Source organism: Tachysurus vachellii, chromosome 19, assembly GCF_030014155.1.
Source record: "Tachysurus vachellii isolate PV-2020 chromosome 19, HZAU_Pvac_v1, whole genome shotgun sequence".
NCBI classification, from domain to species: Eukaryota; Metazoa; Chordata; class Actinopteri; order Siluriformes; family Bagridae; genus Tachysurus; species Tachysurus vachellii.
Window position 1 is genome coordinate 7,461,029 of NC_083478.1, and position 11,811 is coordinate 7,472,839.

The window sequence follows — 11,811 nt, forward strand, 5'->3', positions numbered from 1 at the left end:
CTAGCCTATGTTTGCTTATTGGGTGTGTTGGTCCACGTCACCCCTTGTTGACGTTCATAGCATATGGGGTTATAGCATCAAGACTTTACAAAACTAATTTCCGCTACACACAAATTTGGAGTCCAGTAATGCTCCCAGAACAATACAAATAAAGAAACCTGCTGATAAATACATTTAATTGTGTGGTGTGTTATTTTTTCAGGGGCCTCTCACACTTTCATGTGCAGTATCTGTGTTTCACTCTCTTTCTGATGTACTGGGAAAACGTCCACACCTGTCCATGTGTTCAAACAAGATTTTGTATAAAAAGTATTCCCACTTCACTGTTAAAACAACTAATTTAAAAAGCATAGACTCCTGTTTGTTTTCAGAAGGCACTGGCCAGTTATAACTGCATAGGCAAGTCAGAGGGAAAGCTGGGACCGGCTCCAAGCTGGTGATCACCGGTCAGTTGAAAGTAGGGAGTGAACGAAAGAAAAGAAGGGAGGGAGGGAGGGAGGGAGGGAAGGGGAAAAACGAAGGGAAGGAGGGAAGGAGGGAGGGAGTTGGGCAAATTCAGTAGCTCTAGCTCTCACAGTCTCAATCTGTTTTTGGTTTAGCCTGCCACAAGACACAGCACTTCGGGCTTCAGTGCTGCAGGTGTGCACTTTTTGAATTCTTTAGAAAAACAAAAAAAAATAGAGGCGTGTAATAAAGCAAGAAGTCAGCACGAAACTTCCAACATCTTCAAGGTTGACTGCTAGTGTAAAATCTCTGGGCAAAACATGGTTGTTACCTGCCGTAAACGTGAAGGTCTTCAGTAGGATAATACAATATTTTGCGCTTCAGTAAACAGCAGAGAAGCAAGCGATGGAGTTTCGGCTTGTGCTCACGTGCCTGCTGTTCAGCTTTAACCTACGCGCGGGAAAGTCGCAGGGCTTAAGCTCCAGTTCAGGTAAGTTACACAGATATCACACTTTACACCAATTAAATCTGAACTTAATTCTTTGCGACTTAATCTTAGCTGCATACTACAGTCAACGTTAAAAATAAAATTATTTATTAACAAATAAACTGAAACCCTTTTACAAGGTAAACATAGAGTTAAATAAGCATCATCATCTTAATTGGCGCCCCAGTTCTGTCTGAAAATGTCTGTGAGATTCATACAGACTAAATGGGTTAGACATAACTCGTGGCTGTATTGTATTTGGTATTCTGACCAAAGCACTTGAACAAATATCTTTGTTTTGCATAAAGAATAAAGATACTCTAATGTGAATTCGTCTTATATGTAATTAATAGGCACCAAAGTCTAAATACCTGCATAATCCACATCACAATGGAAAACAGACAATGGCCCAACATGAATAGAGAAAAGAATGTCAACAGAAAGAGCATATACCTAGCTTATTCTTCAGTTTTTTATATCTTCAAGTCACTCAACACCAACATTTTAAATGGTTTTAAAGTTTAATATGGTGTTTCATACTGACCTGCAATATCAATCATCCATCAATGATTTCATTGTATGAATTTGAGAAATAGAATAAGCACATCCCGTCTCCTTACCTATATTTACATACTTGACAATGGCTCAGTAAAATCTGTTCACCACATGCTTAATCCAGTGAAAATTTCTACCTGTGAAGTGTCACATGGTGGGATCTTTAAGTGGGATAGGCTTTGGGTACTTTTTTGGACTTAATCCCCCAAGAAGGGGCAGATGATTTTCTATAGTACACATTGACAAGCCAACAATAGACTTGTTATTGTATGGCAAATTGACTATAAAAATATAAATAGTTGGGAAAATTAAAAAAACTCAACTTTCTTCCAACCTGCAACAACTGTTGGTAAATTGTTAACCGTTGTTCACTGTTATCTCAATCACAGCAGCTGTCCTCTCAGTTACAGGTCACTTGGTGCACAGAAATTATTCGGTTAAAATAATTTTAGCTGCACAAGTGTCTAAGTAAATGCACACACCACCAGATGTACATGCATTGTGCTCTAATTTTGTCTGGAAATAAAAACATACTTTCCAAACATTATTATTAGAAGTCAGTGATCGTCTTGTCAGGTTTGTGACCTGTTTTAGCATGTCAGAATGTCTCGTTTTTTTTGTTTTGTTTTGTTTAATTACCCATATGTTTGTGAGCCAGTGCAGTGAACACTACATACTAATTGAAGATGAGAGAAGAAAGCACACAGCAGAGCATAGGGTATAATTCAGTGCAAGACATTGTGGCTTGGAATATGTGTGCACTCGGAGATGATCCTAATTATCATCATTAGATGACCCACGCAGTGGTCACTTGTTTTTTGGATTAGGATGACATTTCACATTGTTGGTCTCATCTCGAATTGGCTGAATGCTTTAGGAAATTCTTCAGGAGTCACTGGTTAGACTGACTGTGCCAATGTGGAGTCAAGTTTTTTGCAAGCTATTGAACGATTGTATTGTGACACTAAAATGCGGCTTTGTTCAAAATATTGAAGGGCACAGTGGGCATCAGAAAATCTTTTTTACATACAAGTCTGAATACCCACTGCAGAAATTACTTGCTCTTTTGATGTTAGTGAATTGTCTTATTGGGCATGGGTTCACTCTCTTATTATGATGTATCTCCCTCACACACACAGCACTCATTCTTTCTTCCTACTGTGGTCTCTGGAATAGAAAGTGCATTCCTTCCTTTCATTCTTATGAGACTCACAGACCTCACCTCCCCCTTTACTGTGTTTCTCATTCACACTGCCCTTTTTAACCCCCCTCACTAACCCTTATGGTATCCAGTAGTCGTGCTGCTACCACTCACCATCTGTTTATGTTTATTTTTCAACTCTAATTTAAGGAGCTTTTCTCTGCCAGAAAATCCATAGCTGCTGCCGGATCATTACTGCTTGTCTGTTTGTGTCTAAATATTTTTAACAAACCTTGCAGAAAACCTTTTTTTCCTATAAATCTGACACTGTCATATTGTTTGTCTGCATTTAATGTGTGGATTTTCTAGTTAACTTTATGTTTTATGATTTTGGGTTTTGTCCATTTTATTGCTTTCAGTGAAACTTTAATAGCTGTGACTATATTGTTCCAAAAACGCTGGGAAGCAAAGGAATGAAGCCTTTGTGCAGTAGCATACAGTTGTGTGTGTGCATCAAGAAGTGCGTGGGAGCATGGAGGAAAACCCTGGAAAGTACAGCGGGAGGGGAATACGATGCCAATGAGAATACAGAATTTGTTGCTTGTTCTTTATCTGGAAACATTTTATTTTGTGCTTTAGATGGCTGAATTAACTGCAATTCCCTTGAGATAAAAGTGATGGTTGAAATTAAATCTCACATTTTCCTGGATCTTTCACATTATAATTTATACCACTTTGCTCATGGTAGTGAATTTGTCGCCTTGTTCGTAACTAAAATATTACTCCAAAACAACAATGCAAGGGTCTTCATCAATGAAAAAAATTTGACCACTTTATACTATTTGGATGTTAAGTTTGACCAAGATTGATCTTTAAATCTGTTCCTAGTTTGTGATAGTATCATCTAAATATCTTTTCTAATATAATCATAAACCTCTGATCTTTTCTTTTCCACCCACAGTTTTGAACTGCTGTGAAGGCGACGTCTTGTTCCTGTTGGATTCTTCGGGCAGTGTGTCGATGTTTGAGTTTTTGCACATGCTAAAGTTCCTGTCAGAACTTGTGCAGCCTTTTTCTCTGGGCCATGAGCAAGTAAGGATGGCGCTGCTGCAGGTTAGCACCATGCCTCACCTGGAGTTTGGCTTTGAGGCTTATAGCAGTCAGCAGGACCTTCAGGAAGCACTGAGTAGGACTCAGAAACTTGGGGGAGACACAAACACAGAGGAAGCACTTCTCATTGCCAAGGAAGAGGTATTGAAACAGGGCATTCCAGGAGGAGCCAGAGAAGGACTCCCGAGAGTGTTGGTGTGGCTTACTGATGGTGTGGATCCTGGAAATGTGCAGAAATTCATGGCTGAACTGCGAGATGAGGGTGTCTATGTGCTGGTTGTGTCCACTGGTCAAGGGAACTACCAGGTATTAAGGGATGTTGTGAGTCCTCCTTCTGAGGATCACCTGTATTTTGTGGATATTGAAGACATGCCTATCATCACTGAGGACTTGAGGAATGCCATTATTGGTAAGAGATCATTTGGAAAACAGTGCCTTGCAAAAGTATTCACCACCCTTTGGTACAAAGAAAAGTCAATACTTTGTAGAGACACTTTTTGCAGCAGGTCTCTCGATTAGCTTGGCACATCAAGCCACTGGGATTTTTGCCCATTCTTTAAAGCAAAACTGCTCTAGCTCATTCAAGTTAGATAGGTTGTGTTAGTGTACAGCAATCTTCAAGTCATGCCAAAGATTCACATGCCAAGTATTTACTTCACATTTTTCTCAAGAATTGTCTTCTATTTAATGTCATCCATCCTTCTTTCAATCCTGATCTGTTTACAGTCCCTGCTGATAAAAAGCCTAACATGTCCTTCAGTGTTATTTTTGGTGTCTTTTTTTTAAATCTCTGTGGCAGGTGTACAAGTGGATGGACTTCTTTTGTTAGATTTGTAGTGCTATATTCTTTCCATTTTGTTATTTAATGGTGCTCTGTGTGATGTTAAAGGATTAGATTTTTTTTTTATAACTGAACCCTGAGCTACATATCTCTACTCTAACCTATTAGGAGAGCTCACTGGTCTTCACATGGCTTGCTTAGTGGTGTCACAGACTCAGGGGGACATTCATAACAGGTGTATTCATGTGACACTTTGATTGCACACATGTGGACCTTAATCAATGAATTGTAAGTTCTGAAGTTTTTAGGTTATTTTTTTATTTTGGTTCAAATTGACTATTTTGCTCGGCCCATTATAAAAAAAATAAAAATAAAAATAAAAATCCATTTTAATTCTAGGTTGTAAAACAACAAGACAAGAAGGGATATAAATACTTTCACAAGGCAGTGCAGTTTAAGAAAAACTGATTTACTGTAGTTCAAACATATATAAAGAGGAATAGATACAGACTTTAGCAATGAAAATTAGCATCTTACTTTGTAAAATATAAAATTAAAATGTCACTTTAAATATGCTAAACAATGCTTAATATTTGAATTTAGATCTGAGGAAAAAATAATAAGAAAAGAGCAGACAGACTATATGGGTGTGGACAAGTGGTCCCCTAGCCTTCACCATTGCGTGCTGCAGAAATTTATGCTCCTTGGCCAGACAACTCAGGGACACAAATAACTTGAGACAGCGACACTAGTTTACAAGATGAGGGGACAGAGCAATATACACTGTAATGGGAGAGAGGGGCTAATTATAAAAATAAATTGCTCTTTCTATAACTCATGGGAGACTTCTCAGAGCCTTCAGGAATTAAGAGTAAGTAATCCTCTTTGCTGATTGAGTGTCACGTAAGTGTCCAGTTTTAGACTCTTACATATACATCATGCCGAGACCATACAGATCAGGTTAGATATAACAAAAATGGCATGGCATTCTGCCCTAATAGAGTTAAACAGATACACTCTCTCACCCTTACTGGGCACTCTCATGACGCTGCTATTTGACACAGCAACATCCTCTGACTGAGCTTTCTATTTTAAGTGACATTCCTCCGGGCTTACTCCTTGTTAAACTCTGTTCTCTCATTACTGTTCTCTGATTACCCAGAAATCATTCGAGCGAAGAGGCTGCTGGTCCAAGACATCACCTCTACTAGTGCAGAGTTACACTGGAGGCCTGTGCTTGCGGGAACTGGGTACTATGACATCCGGTTTGGACCTGTTTACTCGGGACATGCAGAAGGGTATACACCAGGCAGTCGTACTGTTCCAAGCACATCTCCAGGCCACCATCAGAGAATCACCCGCCCTGGCAACACCAGCTCTGCCAGGCTGAGGAACCTACGTCCGAACACCACATACAATGTCACGCTAATCCCACAGTCCAACTTGGGTATCTTTAACACCCTACATACCACCTTCATTACGCAGCCAGGTGAGATCATCAATGGGTTAATTTCTTTCTTTTTTTTTTTTTTTTTTTTTTTTTTTTTAGTATTTAGTGTTAGTACTAGTATTTAGTACTTCCTATTTCTAAACTTTGAAACTTCTTCAGGAAGCTGCTTCAGAACATGCCGCATGTGTGCAAATATTCACTAAGAATAATGTAAAATAAATAGAAAATATAATGTAGTTACTATTTGTTTAACATTTGTCTCAACCACAATTTCATGTATTATTATTATTATTTTTATTATTATTATTATTATTATTATTATTATTATTATTATTATTATTATTATTATTATTGTTATTGTTATTAGTATAAGAAAAGAGAAAAAATCTATTAAGACCATTCTAAGGGAAGGTCTGTCCAAACTTTTGACTTGTAGTGTAATTTCAGTAAAAATGAACACAGGGTGTTTTGATGAAAGTAAAGTGATGGGTTCAAGAAGTTTACATACAGTGATAAATAGTGTCTGTGCAAAAACTGTTTACATTCCAAATTCCCTCTCTCTAAACATCTTCTCTTTTTACTTCCACAGAGATCCAAAGCCCGGCACAGGTGACGGTTTCTGAGTCAACCATGACCAGTGTGAAAGTGAGCTGGGGGCCTTTGCAGCCTGAGTCTATAAAGACTTATCAGGTGGAGTACTCCACCCTTCCAACAGGGAAACTCCATGTGCTCACAGTTAATAACAGGCAGGACTCGACAGTACTGACAAACCTGCAGCCTGGGACACAGTACCTGGTCACTGTGAGCGCCAGCTACTTCTCTGGCGAAGAAAAAGCCATGTCCATCAAAGCATGCACTCAAGAAGGCATGTATTAGTTTGTTGACATTGAAACTTATCCATTTAAACCTATATTTTTTGAATGCAACCAATAACTTTCCCAGACTTTTTCTTCACCTCCTTTTTCAGTTCAGAACAAGAAAAACTTAAATTGCCATCTTTTTGTCAGTGTTGCCAGCTCTAGCAGATCTGCATCTCAGTACGGTGGGAAATGACTCAGTGTTGGTCAAATGGAAGGGTGGTGCTGAAGGATTGCGTGGTTACTGGCTGACGTGGGAAGGCGAGTCTGTACAATCCTCTAGGCAGCGTTCCACTTTGTATCTGCCACCCCACCTCCTTTCTACAACACTCACCCACGTACCCCACAATGCCCGCGTCTGTGTCTCCCCTGTTTACAAGTCAGCTCGGGGAGAAGGCCTTTGCTGTTCGGCTCACTTCGGCTCAGGTTGGTAATTTGTCATTTTTAACAATGTGTCTGTATTTCACAGATTATACTAGATTTAAAAATACTTACTTTAATTATGCGTAAATTGTGGTAGCATGCATTATACTGCTCATTAAGCGTCCTGTTTTTCTGTTGAAACTGTTCCTACAGCTGCATTTACTTGGAGTCACAACTTGTAATCCTGCCAAACAGATGGATACAGAGCTGAAAACCTTACCACAGATGGAAAAAGGGAATGAGAAAAGGTTATAACTTATATGGGTAAAGCACTTTTTGGCCATTGAGAGGTGCTATAAAGCAATACACCAACTCAAACTGCACTGAATAGACAAACCAAAGTTATTTAAATCTGGACACACTATGGATGCATTAAACACAAACAAAAATTAAATGCTGGTAGTCTAAACAGTTAATTTGGTGATGAATACATTGAGAACATTGAATAAAAGCATGCAGTTTTGTGTATTGTGCACATATTTTAGTAATGAAATTGAATTGAATATATTGTCTTACTACCCCATACATTTTGTCCTTGAAAATGGGAACAATGAAACATTTAGTATAGTAAGGTCACACCGCTAGCTAAAGTTGCACATTTAAACCACTGCCTGAAAGCAAATTGTGTATTGTTTGTGTATTGTTATGGACTATGCTTAAGGCCATTTATCCCAGTGGTTGCTAATATATGTTCCTGGAGTACCCCTGCCTTACAGCTGGTGCTGTTTTCCCTGCCTCAAATAAGCTACTAATTAACACGCCCTTCCTGTGTTGATATGGGTGTACTTGAGCACAGAAAACATCAAAAACAATAAATAAAGCGCAGTCTATGGGTCCTGCAGGATCAGGATTAGAATCCACTCATTTAGGCCACTATAATTAGATCTCTAAGAGATTGTAAGGTTGATAAAAAAGGAACAGATTTTGAATTCCTTGTAGCTACTAATAAGAGGGGGTAACAAATGTTTAGTGGTCAAAAAGGGCCTTTTAATCAAAATGTCTGAGGCACAATCCACTACCCACACATCTGCTTTGGTATGTACATAAAGATTTACTTTTTATACCTTACTCCTGTATCTTGTCCTTGCAGGATGTGTATTTTGCTTTGCACATTTTAAAGTATGGGATACATCACAGAAGTGATCTACTGCCTCCATGTGGATTATCAGATATATCGATGCTTTTACATACAGTACATTCTATAATTTCAAGCTATTTGATGAGTTGGTGTGATGTCCGTTTATTGAAAAGTTTGCTTTAAAAAGTTTAATATACATGTAAATAAGATGACTCAGAATTTAGCACTTTTAGTTAAAGCCTACTGTTTTGCCAAACTACTCATCATGCTTGAATGCTGTCAAAATATATTAAGCAGTAGATGATTCAGCATATCACAGGTGTATTAAATTAAAAATGCCTGTAAATATTTTATTATAAACACAATATCTTGTACAAGACTCTCCCAAACTTTATTATTAAATTTAAATAAATACATTTCCACTTCTGTATAAAATTGTGACGCTCATTCTTTGTGTAACACAAACAGGAAAATTAACTATAATTACAGAACAAATCTCCAGATTATTAATGTGCAATTAATTATTTCTCACATTTCAATAAACATTGGCAGCATTGAACAGAATCAGAAAATAATTCTTTTTAAATCAAAAGAAGAAACTATTTCTTTCAATTCATCAGCATAATCAACAACAAAATTTTAAAGCTATTTCCACACTGTCAGTAACAGTTTGGACTGTTCTTTGGTTCTAAATAATACTTAAAAAATGTACTTAAAAAAGAATGAAGATATGATAGTTCAGCTAAGGCATCCATAGCACATACCATGATGACTTTACCCTAAAGAGAGAATTTCCTTTTATTGTCTGTGAAGATGGCAGCATTTGGGCCAGAATATTTCCATGTGCTTCTCCAGATATGCACATTGTAGAAATTAGCCATTTCTTGTCATACTTGGAAAACTTAATAAAAAGCAGCAGAGAATTGTTTCAAAACTTTTGTCCATGACTATTTTAGATGCTAAGAGTGCTGAGTGCTGGCACAAGTGTAATCGGTCCAAACAGATTCTGATTTTGGTGATGTGAACCTATGTCTTGAAGAACCATCTGTCTGTGTCTTTCCTCCCGCTTCTTCTTCCTCTCTAGACAACGTTGTTTTTTCCTTTGTTTCTTAGACAGCTGGAATCCAAAAAGCAGGAAGAGCAGTTAACACGTATTTTTCCCCAAACAATAAACCCAAGTATTGCTTTTAAACGTAAATTATATAACCAGTATTAACCTTGGGTTTGTGTGTGGTACCGGTCTCAGGCGGACAAACAGTGATCTTCAGGGAATTAAGGATAACATCTCCATCATCAGAAGGAGAGTGGCTGGGGGAAGGGGCTTTCTGCTTGCACTTCTGCCCATCACCAATTTGCCTTGAATTATTTAGATTCTGCCATAAGGGAAGGAGAACAGTATACTCAAGATCAGACTATAACCTATACAAACTGTAATACGCAACATAATTGTTCTTGTACTGCTTGATATTTTTTAGTTACTGAATAAAACACAGATTCCTAACCTCTGTTCTGAGGTACCCCTGTTCTGCAATGTTTTCACTGCTCATTCCCTACATTAAACTAATCAGCTAATTAGCAGCCCTTCTTGAGCTGATGTTATGCAGGACAAATGGTACTTCAGGACCAAGGTTGTGAACCTACAGAATAAAGGATAATTAAATCATTTACAAACCTCAATACGCAGATGGGCAGGGCTTTCAGAGTTGTCTCCCAGATGCCGGACACTGTCATAATGGTTACCATTACGGTATGCTATATGAAGTTCCTGACATAATGGCTTATCTGATCCATTTATCTAAAAGATGACATCATATTAACATTGCTTGTATTTTGCAAAAGCTACAGTTTGCATCAAAATCATTTAAATTCTGTTGATGCTAATATCTAAACAAGAGAAATGTCAAATAAGAGTCAACTCACCTCCCACAATGCAGCATTCAGCTGATGGATGACCACTTTCACCTGCTGACATCGTTCCCTGCAAAGGTGCCTGGCTCTGTAAGGTCTGACACTGGAGGATGAGAAAAGAATATATTTATATTTAAAGCATTTAGCAGAACACATAATGTGAAAAAAGTAGAATTTTGATTTTAAATGATTTCTAGCATGTTTAATGCATTTTACAACTGGTATGACATTACTGAGCAAGGTGGGATGAATATGCAGAATACGCTATGGATGCAAGTGACAGCACATACCATTTGTTAATGTGAAAAAAAGATATCAGAAGAGTAAAAACTCATGCAGGGGTTACATCTCTGTAATTACTCATTAGAGGCTTATCACTTTTGTACTTGAATCAGAAGGCCAATTTTCTATCAATTTTCAGGCAATTTAGTGTTATATTTTCATAGCCAAAATTCATTATGTCCAGTAATGTGATTTCAAATAAGGAGAGGCAAAAGTACAGAATAATAGTCTTACACAGAACAGTGGATTACTTTCTATTCACAAAACAGTTTCAAGTGTTTTTTTGCACCTGTTATATAATCCCAGTATAATTATTTCATTTCTCACCATGCTTCGTGAATGGCACATCATCCTCAACAAAAGGTTCAAAGTCCTGTCGGTGAGACTGCATGTACTGAACAGTCTTGTGACGTAAATGCAAGTGATTTCTTGAATGTCCCTCCAATTGATCCGCCAAAGCACGAAACAAGCAGTTTCTATAATGCGAACAAGACAAAAAAGCTCTTAGAAAATGCATCTTTTAAGGCATTTTTGTAACATTTATCATTCAGAATTAAAGTCAATATTAACCTAAATGTGTGGATCCTAGTAAAAATACCATGGGTACTAAACACGGCCATGGTGGAAGCCTTATGTTCTGAACCTTTAATATTCAGCAAGAACTGTGGACATTGTTTACATTTAAAAACAATTAGGATACATAATCAGATCATACACCTTTCATGCTAAAGGTACATTATGTGCAACCTTGAAGGCACAAATTGTGTAGGCTTGAGAGAGAATGTGTGGGACAGAGATTATTCTCAGTGTGTGAGAAGAAATGCATTAACAGACATTACAGGAAAAAAGTCGACTTATATGATTTGGGTTTTGAGTGTGAATGAGGCTCAACTTTGATTTAAAAACCTCAACATACCCATCTCCTGGAACCTCTCTCAGTTTTAGACCAAATGCTTTGAGCTGGTTGGAGAAACTATCAAATTCCTCTCCTTCATCGTCCCCTGGTGGTCGGCTATTCCAATCATTGTCCAAACCTTTGTGTACACACTTTCCTGAGTCATTTAACGACATGGCGATGCTTTGTAGGCAACACCGACTTCAATGTGACAGCTGATAAGTTCATCAGATCTATCGGACATCCACGTACAACTGCAAATAAAACAGAAAGCTTGATGACAACAAAACCTATGAGTACACCAATACTAAAACAAAGCCATTTTCACCTAGCAGCCCCATATATCGACATTATATTGACTAGGAATTGAAATAAAGATAAACACCGTTAACCCTGAAGT

General features: G+C 37.8%; 2 protein-coding genes across 2 annotated transcripts; one reads left to right on the forward strand and one right to left on the reverse strand.

Moving 5' to 3' along the window:
- Window positions 1–580: 580 nt before the first annotated feature.
- vwa1 (von Willebrand factor A domain containing 1) lies at window positions 581–8,314 on the forward strand. The gene is made up of 6 exons (XM_060894029.1): window positions 581–934; window positions 3,589–4,146; window positions 5,681–6,007; window positions 6,558–6,833; window positions 6,976–7,251; window positions 7,402–8,314. The coding sequence occupies exons 1-6, from the start codon at window positions 850–852 to the stop codon at window positions 7,428–7,430; spliced, it is 1,551 nt and encodes a 516-aa protein (XP_060750012.1). The 5' UTR covers window positions 581–849; the 3' UTR covers window positions 7,431–8,314.
- A 964-nt stretch (window positions 8,315–9,278) lies between these two features.
- On the reverse strand, window positions 9,279–11,700 carry LOC132862149 (OTU domain-containing protein 3-like). The gene is given in 7 exon segments (XM_060894030.1): window positions 9,279–9,443; window positions 9,544–9,699; window positions 9,999–10,121; window positions 10,247–10,296; window positions 10,299–10,337; window positions 10,844–10,992; window positions 11,433–11,700. Coding segments are annotated over 7 exon segments (837 nt in total). The 5' UTR covers window positions 11,588–11,700.
- Window positions 11,701–11,811: the final 111 nt, after the last annotated feature.

What these genes read in the sequence shown, in the direction of transcription:
- vwa1 (XM_060894029.1), top strand. Translation starts at nt 850, where the DNA reads ATGGAGTTTCGGCTTGTGCTCACGTGCCTGCTGTTCAGCTTTAACCTA. An exon ending in CACCTTCATTACGCAGCCAG is followed by an intron (nt 6,008 to 6,557) that starts GTGAGATCATCA and finishes TTACTTCCACAG; the next exon opens with AGATCCAAAGCCCGGCACAG. An exon ending in CAAAGCATGCACTCAAGAAG is followed by an intron (nt 6,834 to 6,975) that starts GCATGTATTAGT and finishes TCTTTTTGTCAG; the next exon opens with TGTTGCCAGCTCTAGCAGAT.